The sequence below is a fragment of the Salvia hispanica genome, chromosome 1, assembly GCF_023119035.1.
Source record: "Salvia hispanica cultivar TCC Black 2014 chromosome 1, UniMelb_Shisp_WGS_1.0, whole genome shotgun sequence".
NCBI classification, from domain to species: domain Eukaryota; kingdom Viridiplantae; phylum Streptophyta; class Magnoliopsida; order Lamiales; family Lamiaceae; genus Salvia; species Salvia hispanica.
Genome location: NC_062965.1, coordinates 15950634 through 15972984, shown reverse-complemented (window position 1 = coordinate 15972984; position 22351 = coordinate 15950634). Strand labels below are relative to the sequence as shown.

The following is a 22351-nucleotide window of genomic DNA, read 5'->3' as shown; positions in this document are numbered from 1 at the left end:
TCATCTTATCCTTTATTGCATCTCTCTAGTGCTTTGACTTCAAAACATTTGTAGAATTTTTTCTCCTTCATAAAGATTTATGCCTAGCATAGCATTCACTATGGAAGGTTCAAATCTTCATGTTATTATTCCAAATGCATTATTATTAATTTCTCAAAAGTTAAGCTAATTGTTTGCATGCATGCATGTGCATTTTTCTAATGGAAGATTGTTAGAAAGTTGGTTTTAGATTTTAGGACTCTAATCAATGACGAGTATTGTTGGAACGTATGAAAGACTATTAGCCTTTATCTGGACAAGGTCTTTTGTCTTTTCAGTTGCTGTAACCGACTTTTTTCAAGTTTTTTTTTTTTTTTGAGACTATAGATAAGTGTAAGCTTTGGAAGAGAGCCACAGACGACCATTTCGTATTTCTACAACCCTTGCCTCTCAAGTTCACAATAGTTCACAATAGTTTGATGGGAATTAGACTCTATCGATGCATTTATACGTTTCACTTGGGGACCATGACCCGTATCAAGTGCAATCTGTTTGTTTTGGGCCTCTTTCGCACAAATACAGAGCCCATAATAACATGAGTAATCAGCTGTAGATTATTGGCCTGAATTTGTAACCAGTGTCTAAATTTGAGTATTTTTTTTCATGTTATTGATGGATTAAAACAAAATTTAGGTTATTCCATATGTTTTTTCTTGCTGTAGAACAGAGTGTAGAATAGAAATTCTTTATTGCCATCTCTGTAATAACTGCAAACAAATAAGATTTTGTTCACTTCTTTTACCAGAAAAATATTGAAGAATACAATGGCCATGTCCAGAATTAGTGTTTAGTATTGGACTTGTTTTGTTTTTCATCACCTCAATCTCAAAACTTGTTTAATTATTGGATGGATTAATGATCAATCAATGCGAATTAATCGCGGTTATAATATCTCTAGATGCTCCTTATGATCTCCAACAAGTATATCTTCATCTGGTCAGCCTCCGGCAGTCCACCACGAATTCCCTATTCGAACAAATAAAATCAGAATCTCTTCATTTTGTATTTAAGTGTGATAGTTATACCTGACCAAATGAGGTGAAGAGAACTGCTCCTCTGGAAGTAGTAATGGCGGTGTCAATGAGATCAATCCCGAGCAAGGTAATCGCTTCCATTAGTTTAGTAAGCGCGCCTCTCTTCTTCTGGAACACGATGCGTATCCATAGCTTAGTCCCACAGACATGGTTCACCTCAACTCAACCTCCACCTGTTAACAAATGATAAGTAAGAGCAATTATAATGCTGATCAAAGCCATTAAGAAATTGAGTTTCTGACTCTTTTTAACCGTAATAGCATCAAACTACTCGTGGCCTTGTTATATATGGTTGAAAGTAGAATAGTAAAATATAGTGTGAGCATAGCTGTCTAAACATTCAGAAGTTACAAGTACATTATTCTCTTGTCAAGTTGTTTTTCTCTCTACTTTCAGTGTCAGTTATGTTTGTTAGAGTGGAAGTCTCCTCATATCTAATTACTACATTATTTTTCTAGAATTATGTCTAGAGGATTCTACTTGTCAGAGCATTATATGTACAAGTGATGGTTTGGATATTAATTATGCACAAAATACAAGACGTTATAAGTGTTGAATTCCACAATTTAGTTGCTAAGATCCGCCCTATAGGGGCGCCCTAAGGTCCGCCCTATAGGGCGCTCTATGCTCCGCCACATCAGCATTTTATCCTCCAATCCATTCACCTGCAGTGGGATGCCCTATAGGCCGCCCTATAGTCCGCCCTAAGCATTTTATTTATTTGAATATTTAAAACACTACAAAAAATTAAAAAAAAAACTTCATTTCATTAAAAGTTTAAACATTACAGTACGAAATAAAAAAAAAACTACAAATTCTCAATGGTAGTTACGCTTCCAAACTTCTTCAATCATGTCGTTCATGAGCTGAGCATGATCTTGTTAGTTGCGCATTGAGGCCTGTCTAGATGGAACCTCATTGAGCCCATCAGTAATCCTCGAAATTAGGGCGGGGTCGCCATGCTGGAGCTAGATCCAGCTTCTTCATCGCCCCAATCGGTGATTCTTCTACCTTCGTGTTCGACTATCATGTTATGCAAGATGTTGCACGAATATATGACATCGGCGATGGCGTCCTTGTACCAGAACCGCGTCGGACCCTTCACTATTGCCCATAGCGATTGGAGCACTCCAAATGCCCGCTGACCCCGCTCCACATCCTTCCGCGCAGCCTCCTACTTTTGCGCAAAAAATTGCTAAAAGCCCCCACAACTCCCCTACAAAAATTCTTCAAGCACTCGCGCCCAGTTGTCTCCCCGACGTGAAGGTACTCATCGAACATATCCGCCGTGGTGCCGTAGGCCAACTGCCGGAGCGCAACTATGCACTTCTGCAATGGCGTAAGTCCAGGTCTGCCGATGCCATCTTCCCGATACTGGAAGTATTCATCACGAGCCTCCAACGTTTGGACAATGCTAAGAAAAAGTTCTTGCCGTATTCTGAAACGTCGGTGAAAAACGGTCGCGCCCCACCGTGGTTGCTCAGCAAAATAGTCTGCGAACAGACGTTGGTCAGCTACGTCGTGTTCGTGGCGGACAAACGTCCGGCGTCGAATCAGCCTCTAGATCTGCTCCACCGCTTCGCGCTCGCGCTCCATTTCGGCCAAGCATTCCACCACAGCCTCATGAACGCAATCGAATAAAGCCCGAGTCAAGGCCCAAGTAATGCCCTCCGATGTACTCCAGTCGTCGCTGGGTCTCATTTTTTAGTGAGAAAGTTAGGGAGAGAAATATTGGAAAGTGAGAGATGGAAGAGAATAATTGGTGTGGGAAATGGAAGAGAAATGAGAGTTTAAATAGATAACAAATTCGAAAAAAAAAAAGGAAAACGCGTTGCATCGTCTGTGTCGCCCGCAGTGGGGCGGACGATACCGCGAACGATGCCTGGTCTAAGGCCTTATCGTCCGCGGACGATGGATGTGCCATCGTCTGCATGGCTACAGTATCGGGCGGACGATGGATGCTCTTATATAGTACTCCTAAATGTGTAGGTCACAAGTTCAAACCTTCATGGGTACAATTTCATTTTTTTGAAGACAAGAGGATTCTGATTGTTGGTCCAACCTATTTGACAATTCTATCTGTGATTTTCCGCAAAAGATGTGTTAGTTGGTTTGCAAATCCTTCCTTGTGACGCTTCCATATAAATCTCATTCTTTAATTAACATGTACAAACTATTTGTGGCATCGAACCGACATAGATGTCATTCCTTGTGTTCCGCCATTGAATACAATGCTTGTAACGATATCTATCCTTGCTAATAGAGAAAAGGTTTATAAGCAATCCACTCGATATATCTCAGTAGAGTCTTTTTGCTATAAGTCTTGACCTCTATCTTCATTTAATGGTGAAGACACATTGGTTTTCAACTAATCTCTTCCTTTCCTTTTTATAAACTCACACTACTCTCCTAGTGTTATTTTTAGTTAATGTATTAATCTCCATCTTTATGCATCTCTATAGTGCTTTGACTTCAAAACATGTTCTAATGCTTGTAGGATTTTTTTCTCATTCATAAAGAGCATGTATGCTTGATCACATTCCATATAAAAGGCTTAAACCAAGTTATCCTTTCAAATGCAATATTATTTCTTAAAAGTTAGGTTAAGTAATGAAAGGTTGTAATGACTGAGTCTTTTCAAGTTTTTTCTTGAGCCTATAAATAAGCGTAGGCTTTGCAAGAGAGAAACACACCACATTCGTACTTCCACGTTTAGCAACCCTTGCCTCTCAAAGTTTCCAATAGCTTGAATTATACACATTCACCACTTAGTTTCTTTAAGCACTGTGTGCTTTATTCTCGAAACTCAATTAAGTTAATAAATGACCAGTAAATTGAAGACGCTTCTATAGAAAAATAGGGTGTCTTTTTAATCATTAGTGACAATATGTCATTATGAGTGAGCATCAGTCAAGGTATAATTAGTCTTATGCAAAGAGGATTTCCTTACCCTAACTTAAAAACCCAAACTATTACATATAGTCTAAAACACCCTTGTAGAGTTTGGAGATTCTGGTTTAAAAATGAAAAACTAAACAAGGGCTTCTCGGGTAACCTATACCGTAAGTTTAGGAACTAATAATGAGATTTTTTTTTCTCTAAGGATAGCGTGTGTGCTATTGGCCGATTCAAGAATCAATCACCATGGGTAGTGACAGAGCCAAAATTTTAATTCTAGAGGACTCAATTATTGTTAAAATTTATTGAGTTATTTTAGTGTCAACTACACAAAAACAACTAACGTATAATAGAGAGCTGCACACCAGAGATGGATACTAGGATAAAATTCAGAGACATTAAATAATGATAATATTTAATGCAATTAAAGATATTAATTTTTTTCTTCTAAATATATACACCACTAATGCTTAAAAATCATCCTTATTCTTGGTGCTTCAACTAAAATTAATTAATCCTCAAGTTAAGGATGCTTTATTTTGTGTCCTACTCCCTCCGCCCGCGAATAAGAATCCATTCCATTCCAACACGGGTTTTTAAGAAATATTAAGAATAGTGGGTGGAAGAAAGTTAGTGAAATATGAGTCTCACTTGTATATATTAGTTTTAAATTATATGTGAGTGAATGATGTGGTGAATATGGGTCCTTTTTACCATTTATGGTAATTATGAACCGGGATTCCTATTTGCGAACAGACTAAAATAGAAAAACGAGACTTCTATTCGCGGACGGAGGAAGTATAAATTTTGGTCATTTTTCAAAATTTCCAACAAAATAATTGCGTCTCAATTTCTGTTTCATTATAAAAAAATACTATCTCGCCTCGCTGTAGTTGAGTCATTTATTATTTAGGAAATAATAGCATACACATCTTTATTACTTTATTCTCTCTCTATCTCTATACTTTATATTCTTTCTCAACTTAACTCATTTAACACAATTTTTTGACATCTAAAAAAATGACTCTAAAAGATAAAAGAATAAATCTTTTCACTGATAGTAGTACTCCATCTTTCCCTGAAAAATATAAACATATGATTCGACATGAGTTTTAATATATAATTAGTAAAGTAAGACATAGAGTGATAAAAGATAGTGTAAGTAGTGCTAGTGGAGAGTGAACTCCACATCATTAGTAGTGTAATGTAAGAACATCTCCAACTATTTTCACTAAATTCAAACTCATTTTATTGTGTAATTACGTCACATCCACTATGATTTTACTCCAATCATTTACACTAAACTCAAACTTAAAAAGAATATCTCTATATTATGTCTTTTTTACTCAAACAATTTAAAATTTTTCTGGTTTTGGTTTAGTGTAAACATAAAAATAGGGAGTTCATCCGTCTCAACTAAATTGAGTGTTATTGCATTTTAGGATGTTAAGTTGAGTTATTTGTTTTGTTGACAAAAAACAAAACATCCAATTACTCTTACTTTATTCTGTCATCTATTTTACTCGTCTTTATCTTTTTTACTTTATTCATCTCTCCTACTTTTCAACACAATTTCTTAATTTTCGTATCCAAAAGTTTTGACTCAACTTAGTTGGGATAGATGGAGTACTATTTTTTACTCAAAAACCAAAATGGGTCGGATTGATTTTGCAGTATCATTGGAGCTAATTACTTACTTCCTCCGTTTTTTTTAAAAAATAGCAACTAATTTCATTTTTGGTCGTTCCTTAAAAATAGAAACTTTAAAATCTTTTTAGGACATGGACCCCACAATCCACTAACTCTACTTTCACTACTTTTTCTCTTCCCCTCTCTTACTTTACTCAATTTTCTTGTTCTCTATCTTACTTTACCAGTTCTTCTCACATACTTTAACAATTGTGCATTAAAATCCGTGTCATTTCAAATGTTTCTATTTTTTGAATACGGAGGGAGTATATCTCATTTTAGGTTTTAGTGTATTATTAGAAATTACCTACTTGTATAAGTTGTAAATAATAGGATGTGTAAGGGTAATGCGTTATTTAACTATTCCAAAATTAGAAGGTTCATACTCCATCTGTCCCATAATAGATGGCACACTTAGGGATTGACACAAGGTTTTAGGTGATGTTGTTTTATATGTTAGGTGGAGAGAGGAAATAATATATTTATATTAATGTTAGAAGAAACTTTTTTCATAAAAGGAAATGTGACATTTTTTATGGGACAAATTAAAAAGAAAAGTGTAACATCTATTATATGATGGAGAGGGTAATTTTTAAGGATGGACTAATAAAAAAATAGTAATTTATATTTTTCAGAAATGAATTAAATAATTTATATTTTTTTTCAAGGACGGAGAGACTGGTATTTATTTAATGCGCCATAGAAATAGTGTACGATGATTCTTCCAAGGACATTGAAAAAAAGAAAAAAAATTGTTAAGTGGATGCTATGTTTTTGAACCCCACGGAGAGACTTGTATTTATTTAATGCGCCATAGAAATAGTGTACGATGATTCTTCCAAGGACATTGAAAAAAAGAAAAAAAATTGTTAAGTGGATGCTATGCTTTTGAACCCCACGGAGAGACTAGTTTTTGAACCCCACTTCATAAATTTGTTTTTCCAATCTACTTGACTAAATAATGCAAGTGCTATTATTTGAAAATGAAACTCATGCTAGGAATAGTTTTAGAAGAAAACGTTTGCATCGTGTATCTCTAATATATTAGTACTCCATTATGTTTCATTATTATGAAAAGTTTTTTTATATCATTAATAACAATACATTTCCTAAAGTACAAATCATACTCCCTCCGTCCCATTGAAGATGACCCACTTTCCTTTTTGGTTTGTCCCAACTAAGATGACCCATTACTTAAAATGGAAACACCTTTATCTCTACTTATCTCTACTTTATTCCCTCTCTCTTACTTTACTCTCTCCTCTTAACACACAAAATATAACTGCATAAAATCCCGCGCCGCCCAAGAAAGGGGTCATCTTCCTTGGGATGGAGGGAGTATTATTTTTTTTTTCTCTCTTTTTTTATTTTTTCTTTACTTAACTCATAAAATAACACTGTATAAAACGTTTGCTGAAAATCAAATGTTTCATATTTAAGCGTGATTTTGTTTCTTGTTTTTTCTCTCGTTTCTTATTCAAATGATTATCGTTCACATGCGAGAATATGTGTTCACGTTTCTTAAAATTGTCGCAAGTCTTTATACAGTTGATGTAATGTATATATGTTTTGCGCATTTAACAAGTTAATGAAATATATAGGGGAGCTTAATATTATTTTGATCTTCTTTCTCGTGATTTTATGTGATTGATTGCAGTAATATATCTATTTAGTTGATACATTACTTTTTGAGCATGTATTATAAAAAAATAATAATATTAAAATTTATATGAAGGGAAAATAAAATATGAATACCAAACTTAGGATGCATAACATACGTGATTTGAATTTACTAAATTTATAAAATCCTAACATTCTAAATTTAAAATCATAAATATTGAAAAGAGAGACAAATTGGATCAGACAATAAAATATTGAAAATCCTGCAAGCTTATCGTTTTATCTTAATTCTTACACTAGTCAAATACTAATTTATAAGGCTATGTTTTATTTGATTGAGGGAAAACGATATTTATGTTTTTATCGACCAGATCATCAATAAACCTAGAATGCATGACATAACATGATTTGAAATTACTAAATTTATAAAATCCGAACATTTAGATTTAAAAATCATAAATATTGAAAAGAGACAAATTGGAGGAGGCAATAAAATATTGAGAATCCTACAAGCTTATCATTTTGTCTAAAACTAGTCAAATACTAATAAGAGTGAACTACCGTATAACTGATGTTTCACTTTCGCATGCAAATAATACCTGATCTTTATTTTATATTATTTTTGGTATCTAGTGACAAAATAACCTAGGTATCAAATATGTGATATTTTTGTTATTGAGGATACTTTTAGAAATTTTCATTAAATGGTATCAAACATGTGATTATTTTTTAATTACTTTCTTATTTCTTTTTTTCATCTTTAGTTTCTTCTTCTTTTTTTTTTTATTTTTTTATTTTCTTCTTTCTATTTAGTATTTTATCTTCCTTTCTCCTTTTTTTTACTCCCTCCGTCCCTAAAAATTTATCGCTTATTTCCTTTTTTGTCCGTCCCTAAAAATTTGTCACTTTTCACTTTTACCATTTTTGATAGTAGACTCCACATTCCACTAACTCATTCTCATTCACATAATTATTTTAAAACTATTATATAAAAGTAGTACCCACATGTCAATAACTTTTTCAACCCACTTTCTATTACATTTCTTAAAACCCGTGCCTGATCAAATGGTGCTAAATTTTAAGGGACGGAGGGAGTAGTATTTTATCTCCCTTTCTTCTTTATTTTTCTCCTTAATTTATGTTTCCTCTTTTTTCCTTTCTCTTCATTTTCTTCTTTCTTTTTAGTGTTTTATACATACATCTAATTGCATTCATAATATAAATCAAGAAAAAAACACCTAAATAAATTAATTATTTAAATATTTAAATCAATTAAATAATTTTTATTTGAATTATTTTATACTCATTTTAGGATTGAAACACCTAACTAAAAATATTCAACTCTTAATATCATTAAGAATACAATTCACAATTTTAAATTTTTATTAAGACTATATTGATTAGTTATTAATTTAATGTAAAATAACAATAATAATAATTATTATATAATATTGTATGATTCATAATTTAAATAATTATAATATAATTATTTATTAATTACAACTAGTTTTTAGTATTATAATAATAATATTATTACAATAATTAAATATAATTATAACTATAATTATAATTAAGCATATTTGAATGATATTAAAAAATAAATTAATTATTAATTTATAACATCAAAATAATAATATTAATAATAATAGTATAAAGAGTGAGAAGAATGAGAGAAGATATTATAATATCACTTTTGGTACTTAATTTTATGTATGCTCAAAATATCCTCAATGACACAAATGGAAAAATGTATTTGTTTAGAGGGCATTTTGGGACTGAAAATTGCATCATATACCAAAAATGTGATTTATAGGTAGCAAAAATGATGTAAAATAAAAATCAGGTACAATCGCCGCACATCACAAAAAAGTTGACAACTTACCAAGTTTTGATCTTTACATACAATCGCCGCACATAACAAAAATTCTAGTATTCGATGTTATGCTAGAATGCACAAATGACTAGCCTATTTATAGGCTCCATCCACTTGCAAGGGTCAACAGCGTTGATGGCTGTCATCATGGATATTGAATCCTGGGGGTTACAAAAACGTTACGGATTTTGAATCCCGGATGTATCTAAACATGTACATTCTCCAACTTGATCAGGTCGTTGGTCCAAAAAGTAATACCTTGGCGCCCAAGAGCCCAAAAACCACCCAAAGACCAATTGCCAAGATCCAAGGACACGGGCGCGACGCGGCTCGGCTCGGCGGGCGGGCGGCGGCGGCGTGCGCGCGTGCTCGCATGTGGGCTCTTCGGCTCCACTTGATCCACTAGAATTTATTAAGTGTAGTAGAACACTTAATTTATACACCTCACAAGAGGCTCTCACTTCCAATGTGGGACAACTAACACTAGTTGTTTGGTCACTACATCCAAGCTTAGATAAAGCTCTATTGTGCCCAACTTTAATCCACTATTTCTCACTCACCGGGAATCGGATTTGAGAAAGTGAATATACTACGATCATTTACGCGGAACGTAGACCGACGTTGTAGTATTTAATTTCAGAGAATTAAATGTCTCGTCACATTTATTATTCGATCAAAGTCCATTGACCGGCACATTTAATCCATGATTCTTACAATCCCCCACATGAGTGGAAATTGCCGAAGGCATATGCATGCAGACACAAGCTCAACCCTCGAGAGGTATAAAATCATAAGGATAGGTAGTTTTTACCTTTGAACCTTCCATAGTCAACGTCATCGGATACACAGACGGGCTAGTAGTGCGATGCTTTGAACTAGTCCCCCACGGCGTGCACCGAGACAATGGTGTTAACACTTAAACACCTCAACCTCATCCTTTCTCACGTTTTGTGTCCTTTGCGGCCTTGGACACCACTTTGCATTCATAAGTGTGTAATTTTGAAGCGGTCACACTTCACACTTACATAGGTGATTCCTCTTGGAGTAACTTGCCCTACTCGGTCCTTAGGAGTCATTATAAGTCATAGACTTATCCTCACCACAAGGCACGATTTCAACACTTTATTGCTCTCTAGGGAATAGATATAGATAAGTGTTTCACACGAACTTTCATAGCTTAGTTTTCCCATTGAACCAAGTTATTGGGATCTCCAGTCACCATGGTTGGGTTACCACTATGATAATTCTTTAGTTTGTGGATTTCACACCCATTCCCTCTAGCAACTTATTCATTTGCTCACGGTTTAACCCTTTGGTTAGCGGATCCTCTAGATTATCTATGGACTTCACATAGTCAATTGTAATCACACTTGTTGAGATCAAATGCCTCACGGTATTATGTCGTCGATGTATGTGTCGAGACTTACCGTTATAGAAGCCATTATTTGCCCTTCCGAGAGCTGCTTGGCTATCACAGTGAATCAACACTGGTGGCACTGGCTTACACCAACTTGAAATACCTTCAAGGAAGTTCTTAAACCACTCGGCTTCTTCCCCAGCTTTATCCAAAGCTATGAATTCCGATTTCATGGTTGATCGGGCTATACATGTCTGTTTCGTGGATTTCCACGAGACAGCACCACCTCCAATAGTAAAGACGTATCCACTTGTTGAAAGTGAGTCTTTGTTATCGGATATCCAATTAGCATCACAGTACCCTTCAAGTACCGGGGGATATCTCGCGAATTTCAGCCCATGATTTTGAGTATGTTTTAGATATCTCAAAACGCTTACAAGAGCTCTCCAATGCTCTTTGCATGGATTACTCGTGTAACGACTTAACTTGTTCACGGCACAAGTTATGTCCGGCCGAGTGCAATTAGTCAAGTACATAATGCACCCAATGAGCCGTGTATATTCTTCTTGTGCAACGGGTTCGCCTTTGTTCTTGCTCAAGTGAAAATCTAGTTCAATTGGAGTCTTAGCAGGCGCGCCATCATAGGCATTGAATTTCTTCAATATCTTCTTAACATAATGAGATTGGGTTAAGATGATTCCATCGGATGTCCTTAGAATTTTTATTCCAAGAATTACATCAGCTAGACCTATGTCTTTCATGTCAAAGTTTCTCTTTAACATGGCCTTTGTCTCGTTAATCACTTGAATATTACTACCCATGATTAATATGTCATCAACGTAAAGACACACTATAACATATCCGTTATCAGTGTTCTTAATATAGACACATTTGTCACATTCGTTGATTTTAAACCCATTTGATTGAAGGAATTGGCAGTGGAAGCGTTCGAATTTAAATCAAACAAATAAATCACATAATAATCAGATCTATTTAACAGATTATTTAGACAAATTCTATTCGCGAAATTTTCACATGTATCATGCTCATAACTTGAATTATTCATGCTTTAAGTATAACTGAAACCTAAAACATGCTTTTCTACGGAGCAGAAATAATACCTTGTTGATTCTCTAAAGAATCGACGATGGCTAGCTACTTCTCCACGTGACGCTTTGAATACTAGACCACGGATCTTCACTCTGGTTCCCGAACTGTACTCCAATATCAGTGTGGGCTGATCTCACCGGAATACTAGGACCTAAATAAAAGAGACATAAATTCGACTCCACGAAGGAGAGGAAATTTCGACCACCACTATAATGGGGGCGAAAATTTTAATGATTAAAATTGTGATAATTTTGTCTCCCTTATTCTTCTATTTATATTAAGTTCCTTTTGGGCCCAAACATGGATCTATGGAAGGTTTTGGATATGGCTCACCCAATTTACTTTTTTACTAATTAAATTGAACCCACAATTTAATACAAGCTTTAATTTGAATATTACGAGCAGCCACTACAAAATTAATATTGAACTCTCCCCATCCAAATCCGAAATTATAAGTAATCCGGGTTTCCGTTTTAACTTTCATTTCCCGCGCTAAAGATAAAAATGTCCATTAATTAATTAATGTTTGCTATGGACTTAATTAATTAACTTCTTATTAATTCCAAGAGTGGACTTAGCATGAAACACTTATTTATTATTCTTAGAGTAATCAAACTCCAACTAACTAGGTTCCGAATAATAAAACCTTGTTTCGCGCTCCTCTTGAGGACATTATCAAACGAGACTCACCTCGCGCACGATTCAATATTAATAGCATTCCTAGCACCGCTACGTATTAATCACCACTATCCAATATATCAGGATTATTGGGTTGTGAAAAACCCACAGCATTTGATAAGTCAAAGTAATGCATAATCAATACCGTATGCTCAATGCTAACCTACATTGATTAAGAAACAAATATTTATCAAGACCTCGTCTTTCAGTAGATAGCACAAAGACTCGTCTTGCTGTTAGATCCGTTCAGTGCTTTACCACACCAATGTCATCTTATTTCAGTAAGGCTTAGAAATATGCGGACTGACATTGCAACCTTTCACGATGAATAATATAATTCTATCTAGGTCGTGAAATTTTTCTTTTTCTTTGTTTAGGACTGACCGTGTTACCATTAAGTGAACGTCGCCCACAACCGGTCTACTAAAACAAAGACTTAGACTTTGTTAAGTTAACTTATACATTTAAACATGCAATTAACATCCATTAAATGTAAAACATAACAACATTATGACAAGAATAATCTGTTTTATTCATTGGAAAATAAAATAAGAGTTTTACAGTATTCAATCACTCAAAACGTAATTTCTAGTATACAAACTCTAACATTGATAACATCACATTATCAAACTTCAAGTGCTATTGCAATGACACTTGTTTCAATCCATATAAGGACTTGATCAGTTTGCATACCTTTCTCTCTTGTTCAGGTACTACAAACCCTTCGGGTTGTTCCCTATAGATTTCATCTTCTAGTTCACCATTTAGAAATGCAGTCTTAATATCCATTTGATGAATCTCAAGATTGTGCAAAGCAGCAATCGCGAGAAGCACTCGGATAGATGTAATCTTTGTTACAGGTGAATAGGTATCGAAGAAGTCATGTCCTTCCTCTTGTTTAAAACCCTTGACTACCAGTCGGACTTTATACTTATCAATGTTCCATCAGCCTTAAATTTCCTTTTAAGCACTCATTTGTACCCTAAAGGTTTAGCACCTTCATGCAAATCAACTAACACCCAAGTGTGGTTTAGCAAAATTGAATCAATTTCGCTTTGAACAGCTTCTCTCCAATGCAACCTGTCTGGGCCAGCAAAGACTACTTTTATTGACGTTGGTTCTTCATCCAACATAAAAGCAATATAGTCACGGCCAAATATTTTTTGTGTTCTGACTCTACTACCACGTCTTAGTACTGCATCACTTGGATCAGGCCTTGCACGCTTATGCGATTCGGGCTCTTCATCCACTGATTTAGAACTAGTGGCTTCATCTTCAATTCTTTTTTCATAATTGGTTATGACCTCTTCTTGGTCTTTGCAAGGAAATGTATTTTCTAGAAATACGGCATTCCTTGACTCGATTGTTGTTCCAACTGTTATAGTCAATATTTTAGACTTATGAACAACGAATCTATTTGCACTACTGTTAAGTGCATCTCCAATGAAGATACGATCAACTATTTTAGGTCTGATTGTAACTTCCTTGGGCGGGGGAACCATCACCTTTGCCAAAACCCCCCACACATTGAGGTATTTGTAAGATGGTTTCCTTCCTTTCCACAACTCATAAGGAGTAGTCTCCTTTCCTTTTAGTGGAATTTTGTTTAGGATATAGTTGGCTGTCAAGATAGCCTCCCACCCACATGTTATGTGGTAATCCTGAAATTAGTAGCAACGCATTCATCATCTCTTTTAGAGTTTGGTTTTTACGTTCTGCTACACCATTAGATTGTGGTGAATATGGAGCCGTTGTTTGATGAATTATACCACTTGTGTTGCTTAACTCCTCAAACGGTGCTACATACTCGCCTCCTTTATCACTTCGAATCGTTTTGATTTTACAACCAAGTTGATTCTCAACTTCGTTCTTATAATTTTTGAACGCTTCTATTGATTCATCTTTACTTCTTAAAAGATAAACATAGCAATATCTCGTGCAATCATCTATGAAAGTGATAAAGTACTTTTTACCACCTCTAGTTTGCACAATCTTTAAATCACATAGATCCGTGTGAATTAATTCAAGGGGTCTAGTTTTCCGTTCAACTGGGTGAAACGGTAACTTAGTCATTTTAGCCTCAAGACATATTTCACATTTGTCTTGGCTATCCACTTCAATAGCCTTTAGTAAATCTAAATTTACTAATATTTTAACGGCTTTTGAATTTGCATATCCCAATCTATAATGCCATAAATTTGAACACTCAGTCAAATAAGAGGAAGTAGATGCTTTATTATTAGCCAAAGGCTTCGTGACAACTCTAGTTGTCAGACTAAGCTTGAAGAGTCCATCAGTTACATAACCTTTTCCGATGGACTTCCCAAACTTATACAATGCGAACCTATCAGACTCAAATACAAGTTTAAATCCCTTATTAACTAGTATTGATCCTGACACTAGGTTCTTGCAGATATCCGAGACATGCAACACATCCTTCAGCATAATTCTGACGCCAGACGTCATCATGAGAATCACATTTCCGATCCCGAGGACTTCGGAGGATGTTTGATTCCCCATGTTGATCTTTCTTCCTTCCACAACATTATAGGAGGAGAACTTGCTTCTGTCTGAGCAGACATGAGCAGTCGCGCCGGTGTCTATGTACCAGCCTCCCTTGTTATCAACAAGGTTAAACTCTTTAGTGATCACAGCCACGAGGTCATCTTCATCCCAGTCCTTAAATTCCTTCTCAACGATGTGGGCTGCCGTCTTCTTCTTCTTGCTTCGGCAGTCTTTGGCAAAGTGGCCAATCTTGCCACACTTTTAGCATTCTCCTTTAAACTTCTTTGTAGACTGCTTTCCCTTCCCCTTGTCCTTCTCATTGGGACGACTTGGGCGAGGGCATTTGTTGGAGGGGCCGCCCCGCTCCAACAAGTTGGCTTTTGCATCAAGGGGGTTGAAGCCCTTAGCCTTTTGATCGCTTTTGCGCACGTCAGCCTCGATGCGCAACTTCACAATCAAGTCTTCAAGACTCATCCTCTTTCGCTTGTGGTTGAGGTAGTTCTTGAAGTCCTTCCAATAAGGTGGAAGCTTCTCGATGAGTATGCACCGTACAAAGTTGTCGGGCAAGCTCATCCCTTCAGCCACAAGTCCGTGGATGATCATCTGGAACTCTTGAACTTGTTCCACGACTGGTTTAGAATCGACCATCTTGTAGTCCATAAACTTGGATACTATAACATGTTCCGTACCGGCAGCATTGTCGATACTATAGTTCTTTTTTAGGCTTTCCCACATCTCTTTGGATGTGGTTACAATGGAGTATACATTGTACAAACTATCATCTAAGTGTAAAGCACTTAGAATGAAATTTTACAAAGATAATCTCCTTTGCGGCCATTGTTCATAGTCCGCCATGATCTCAACGCTTGTCTCTTGATCTTGGCGCGGGTGGCTCGCTTTCCATGAGGAAGTTGACGACGCCCAATGTTGTCAAGTAGAACAACATCTTTTAGTACCACCGTTTGAAGTCAGATCCTCCAAACTTAGGTGGTTTCTCGGCGGGTGGCATCATTCTTGGTGCCATTGGTGCCGAATTTGGTCCATGGAAGGAACCAATCCCGTTGCCCCCGAAGGAGCCAACAACATGGTTGGTCATAGAGCCCCCACCATTCATGTTAGGCGTAGAACCTGTCATGTTCATGTTGGGCATTAAGCCCGCCATGGTCATATTGGTCCCAAAGGAGCCAATACCTGTGTTGAACCCGAAGGTTCCAACACTCGCATGAGACCCGAAGGCCCCAACAATCGCGTGAGACTCAAAGGTCCTAGCAGTCGTGTGAGACCCGAAGGCCCCAACACACGATCTATTAAAGGATCCGAAGGAACCACATGGAACAAACTGATCCACTCGAGGTGGATCCACCAGTGAGCCCATGGGTGTTAACATACACCCAAGGGGTTGTTGATGAAGATGGATATAGCCCGGGAGTTGGCATCATAGATGGAATCGACGACGTGTTGACCGGACCTACGGTAGACACCATGGTGGAGGAGATGATGGCGGCGGTGGTGGCTGGAGTGGTGGCAGCAGTACTCGATTCAATCGATTCATGCAATCAAGAATTGATACGTGCAATGTTATCCATTTACTTTGGCAGATTTAGGAGAGACAGAAGCGGCGGGTTGTTCAACAGTTAATTAATATGTATAATGTGAAGATTACACGTGAATAAGCACAATGTGTATGTCATTTCATAAGAAACTCAATAGTATAAGAAACTTCTAAGATTTAATTTTGGTGGAAATTTTTAGAGTTTTACCCTAAAATTAACTGGCGACAGAAGGAGTGATTCATATGACTTATATAATGGTGAGATATTGTTATATTCCACCCTCAAATTCGTCAGGGTGAAATTTGGAGGGGTTGGAATTTTTCGTATTGGATTGGACCAGCCCTCTATTCAACTAACCCAAATTTATAGTTAGGTCAGTGATTTTTTCATTTTCAGTCCAAATATGCCGTTAGGTCAGTTACATTTGGATCATAGTCAGCGACTCACTCTGATACCATGATAAAACCTTATAAATTTAAGTTCTCTCTTCCTAAATCCAAGTCGACGAACAAATGAGACTTATATAGTGGTATTAGTTCTCTCAATTGACAGCCCATGCAATCTTATTTTCTTACTGTGGTACTAGTATCACTATAGTCTATAAATACGCCCTCAAACTCAACTAATAATATCAAGGCAAATCTCACTACTCATTATTAAACCAGCTTGTTATATTGATCATGGAGAAGGTGATTAGGAGGTCTGCAAACTATGAAGCCAGTATCTGGGACGACGACTACATTCAGTCGTTCGCTAGTCCATACACGGTAAAACTCTAGAATCATTAATCACAGTTCATGCACGAACACATTGAATGAGTTTCACATTCATGCAGGGGGAGAAATACATTCGTGAAGCTGAGAAGCTGAAAGATCTGGTGAGAATACTGATCCACGAAACTGAACAAGAGCTCGACCAGCTTCTCCTTATCGACAATCTACAGAGGCTGGGCTTATCTTACCACTTTAAGGACCAGATAGCTAAAATGTTGGACAACATTTATGAAGCACACGAATGGTTAGAAAAGGACTTGCATTTCACATCTCTCAAATTCAGACTTCTCAGACAGCATGGTTATCATGTTCCTCAAGGTTAATTATAACACATTTGAATGAAACTAAACTAATTAAAACTAACAATATTATCTTAACTAACTAACTAATCCTTAACTGATTTGTTGGTGCAGAGGTTTTCTGTAGTTTGATGGATGAGGAAGGAAACTTCAAGGCCTCCCTGTATAAAGATGTGAGAGGGCTCGTATCTCTGTATGAAGCTTCGTATTTAACCATGGAAGGGGAAAGCATAACGGATTTAGCCAAAGATTTTTCACTGACTCACCTTGCTCGAAGGCTTGACCAAATCACAGAGCCAAGTCTAAGGGAGCAAGTGAGGCATGCTTTGGAGGTTCCTCTACACTGGAGATTGCAGAAGCTAAAAGCCAAATGGTTCATACAAGTGTACGAGAATACGTCCGAAGCAAACCTTGCTCTGGTGGAGCTGGCTAAGTTGGACTATAACATGGTACAAGCAACATACCAGCAAGAGCTCAAGCAACTGTCAAGGTAAATTAGTTAGTAGTACATTGGTACTAGTTTTTACTTTTTAGTAAGATTGGAAGCATAAATTGTTGGTGAGTTACAATTTCAGTTGGTATAAAGAGACTGGTCTGCCGGAAAAGCTAGGATTTGTTAGGCACCGGCTGGCAGAGAGCTTCTTCTGGGCTCTGGGATTCATTCTGGAGCCTCATCTTGGATATTCAAGGGAGATTTTAAGCAAGATGACTGTTATGATTACCATTATAGACGACATATACGACGTATATGGAACCATGGAAGAACTTGAATTGTTCACTCACACAATTGAGAGGTTAGTTTGATTGCTTCATATATTCACATATATCATCACTGTCAATTGCAACCACTAATGCTGCTATCTTCAGGTGGGATATTAACTCACTGGACAGCCTTCCAGAATACATGAAGATTTGCTTCTTAGCTCTTTTCAATTCTGTGAATGAATTGGCTTATCATATACTCAGAGACCAAGGTTTTAATATTATCTGAAATCTGAGGAATCTGGTAAAAACATGTGTATATATTATCTATATATATACTAAGATTATGATAATTTTGAGGATGTTTGGTAGTAATAATGTGTTTGTTGACTCAGTGGGCAGAACTGTGTAGAGCTTACTACTTAGAAGCAACATGGTTTCACAGTGGTTATGTCCCAACCACAAATGAGTACCTAAATACAGCATGCATTTCCGTTGCCGGTCCTCTAATTCTTTTTTGCGGTTACTTCACCACAAATACTATCAAAATGAAGGAATTGAAGAGCTTAGAACAGTATCCCGGTATCATTCGCTGGCCATCCACAGTTCTTCGTCTGGCTGATGACTTGGGAACTTCATCTGTAAGAAAACAATATATGTAGTATAGCCTATATGTATCTTAAGCCTTCTACGTTTGAATATAGTAGTATGTTCTTAAACAGGATGAAATGAAACGAGGGGATGTTCCGAAGTCAATCCAGTGCTACATGAAGGAAACAGGATGCTCTGAGGAGGATGCTCACAAACATATAATGCAGCTGATAGACACGGCACTGAAGCGAATGAACAAAGAGATATTGATGGAGAATCCCATAAAGAATTTCAGGGACACTGCCATGAATCTTGGACGGATCTCACTCTGCATGTATCAACATGGAGATGGCTACGGCCTTCCCCATTCCGAAACCAAGAAAAATTTGATGCCCCTTGTCGTTCAGCCCTTTTCGATGCCTTGAATTCCTACACAGCAGCTATAAACATATATATATATATATGTTGTATTTCAATAAGGATGAGTCCCTATATATGCCTTGGTTTAGGGAACTGGTTGTTGTTTCATGTCACAACATACGCTTCTTAATATGTATCCGACATAAATCAAACAAGTGGTCTGTTTTGTAATAAGTCGTGCCTTGTACATCATTATCGATCATTTGATCTTCGTAGATACATTCACATCCAACTAGTCTCTCTCCTTTTATAAACTCACACCACTCTTGAGTGTTTATAAGCATGTTTTACTGTTTTACTCTATGCATTTTTCTTATGAAAGTTGGATTGAACTTGTAGGATCAGGGTCCTGGGTCCAAAGTAATTAAATATATTGTGCAATTGCTATATATATATTTATATAAGACATTTAATTAACAAACTTATATGAAACGTTCGCAACTAACAAAACTAAAGAAAATGTTCGGTCGAATTTTACAGCTACACAGTTCGACTCTACAATAATATAGGAAAATTACTACTAGCCTACTAGGAGTACTTTTCATAACTACTTTTTGCATTTAATTTACTATTCCCACGGGTTTAATATGTAGAATATGTATAATGGGAAAAGTACACATGACTATTTGTCATTTCATAAGACTATCGACAGTATATGAAACATTCAAGATTTTATTACTGTAACATTATTTATTTCCATTTGCGGGTGTAGGGTAGGATGTTTGATATGTACTCCCTCCGCCCCATATAATTTTACACAATTTGACGTGACACGGGTTTTAAGAAATATAATAGAAAATGAGTTGAAAAAGTTGGTGGGATGTGGGTCCTACTTTTAAAGTATTGGTTTTATAATAAAATGTGAGTAGAAATGAGTTAGTGGAATATGGGGTCAACTACCAAAAATGGTAAAAGTGAAATGGGTAAAATTATGTGGGACGGACTAAAATGAAATACTGGGTAAAATTATGTGGGACGGAGGGAGTATAATGTGAAGAGTACACATGAAAAATCACGATTAATGTGTATGTCATTTTATATGACTAAAATGTGGTCCTGAAGATTTTATTAATTTGTTCAAAACATTATTTTTTGAATTATTTTGTCCATCACAAATGAGAACGGCCCGGATTAAGTCCTTTTTGGACGACCATGTTTAAATTTAACAGTCAACGACGGTTTATGAATTTTGACTAGATTAAGAGTTTATATTAGACTTTTATATTTTTTTTCCAAAAAATATTCTAATTTAATTTGAAAAAAACAAATTAAAAATAACAACTTGTCTTTTATGAACACGTAGTCAACTATGGACCTTTAGAACTACAGAAGAGAGACAGGTGAGCGAGCGGTGGACGATACCTCCAATTTCGGTACGAATTTTTCCATTGCAAGATTCGGGCTTTATTCTGAACCGTCAGCAACCATGGGAAACCTACAATGGGGAAGCTATTCTTTGTTTGTGAGAGAAAAGATTGTCGTTTTTTCAAGTGGTGTGAGCCAATCGACGAAGACGCCGCCGTGTCTTCTTCAATCTCACTGTCCGAGACAGAACGTGCGAGTTTTAGTTTGATTTTGTGCAAAGTGAGAGAGAGAGGGAGAGAGACGGCGATTCTTAATTTTAGGTTTTGTTGTAGTATTTTTTTACTTAAGAGTGATAGTTATACCTGACCGATAGAGGTGAAGAGAACTGCTCCTCTGGAAGTAGTAATGGTGGTGTCAATAGATCGATCCCGAGCAAGGTAATCGCTTCCATTATTTTAGTAAGCGCGCCTCTCTTCTTCTGAAACACGATGCGTATCCATAGCTTAGTCCCACAGACACGGTTCACCTCAACCTCAACCTCCACCTGTTAATAAATGATAAGTAATTGCAGTTATAATGCTGATCAATTTGAGATAGAATGAGTACTACTTTTATTCCATGTTTCTTAATCTCTTTCTCGTCGTCAGTCTCCTTCAGTTTGATCTTCTCTTCATCGACACTAGTCTCCTCCAATTCCAGGAGATGGTTGCTTAGTTCTTCCACGCCACGGTCATTATCAGCTCTTCGATGTACGTGATTGCATCGGTGATTATAGTGGATTTAGTCATCTGCACCAACAAACTCATATTCAGAGAGACTAAATCACAAGTAAGGATTCGTACTGAGAGGTTTTCGATTACTTGCATTGGTGATGTTGGGTACTAAGGCGCGCAGCTCTAGCTGTCTGTCCCCGAGCTTCTTGCGCCTTCTCCTCTCAGCTTCGAGGTTCTTGGATTTGAACCTTTCATCGCCCTCGTTGCTGGTGTTGTGGCACTCGTTGTCCATGCCTCCTCCTCCCATTGCTTTGCCAAATGATGGGAGGGAAATTATTATTTATAAGTGTATTTCACAAGATTAGCACATGACAGAGTCAAGTGGGAATCTTCTTGTTGAAATTTGTTAGGCTTCCTTTGGTCAACATACACATTTGATTAGTGTCTTTGGGAGTTGAGAGGTTCATTTCTAGCATGAGAGAGAGAAAGAGAAATAGAGGGATTTTTCAGCTTAATGTAAAAATATGTTATTAAGAAATTGAATTTCTGACCCTTTTTAACCGTAATATCAGCAAACTACTCGTGGCCTTGTTAATTTATATACATATGGTTGAAAGTAGCACAGTAGTACAATATAGTGTGAGCATAGCTGTCTAAGGGTGTGTCTGGTAGCCCAAACAATTTTTATCATGTTTTGATGGATAATGGGCTTTCTTTAATTGGTGGATAGGATAGTATGTGGTTTGGTTCAGTCCATGGAGGCTGATTGAGCTTATATCAAGAGTTTGGTTCAACCAAGGAATGAAGGAAACAAAATGCCATCTGCCTAAACTACCCTCTCACGTCTGGGCAAATATTAGCGCCGCACATCAACTCCAAAAAGTGTACCAAGTGCAAATGCTCCTATGATTACTCATCCTAACTGATATGATATGCTATATAATTCACACTTTATTGTTTCATAAAAGACTCGAAAACAGACTATCGATGCAAGGTCCAATTCTAGCATGCTTCGAAGAACATATAAATGAGAGACAACCAATGCAACAACCATTGTCACGTACTTAGTTCAAGTTGAGAAGAGGAAGAGTTAACAACAAAATGCTTCACTGAGTTAGCTAACCTATGCTAAGTTGTGCATAAAATTGATACTATTATAGATGTGGGAGAGTGTTCACCCATGTCAAAGCTC

The 22351-nt window shown here is 36.6% G+C and overlaps 1 protein-coding gene and 1 pseudogene across 1 annotated transcript; one reads left to right on the top strand and one right to left on the bottom strand.

The window, feature by feature from the left end:
- Positions 1-869: 869 nt before the first annotated feature.
- On the bottom strand, positions 870-21466 carry LOC125188277 (transcription factor DYT1). The gene is given in 7 exon segments (XM_048085053.1): positions 870-1005; positions 1065-1246; positions 9282-9314; positions 14071-14086; positions 21125-21181; positions 21184-21234; positions 21311-21466. Coding segments are annotated over 7 exon segments (567 nt in total). The 3' UTR covers positions 870-933.
- LOC125202722 lies at positions 17037-19146 on the top strand (annotated as a pseudogene).
- Positions 21467-22351: the final 885 nt, after the last annotated feature.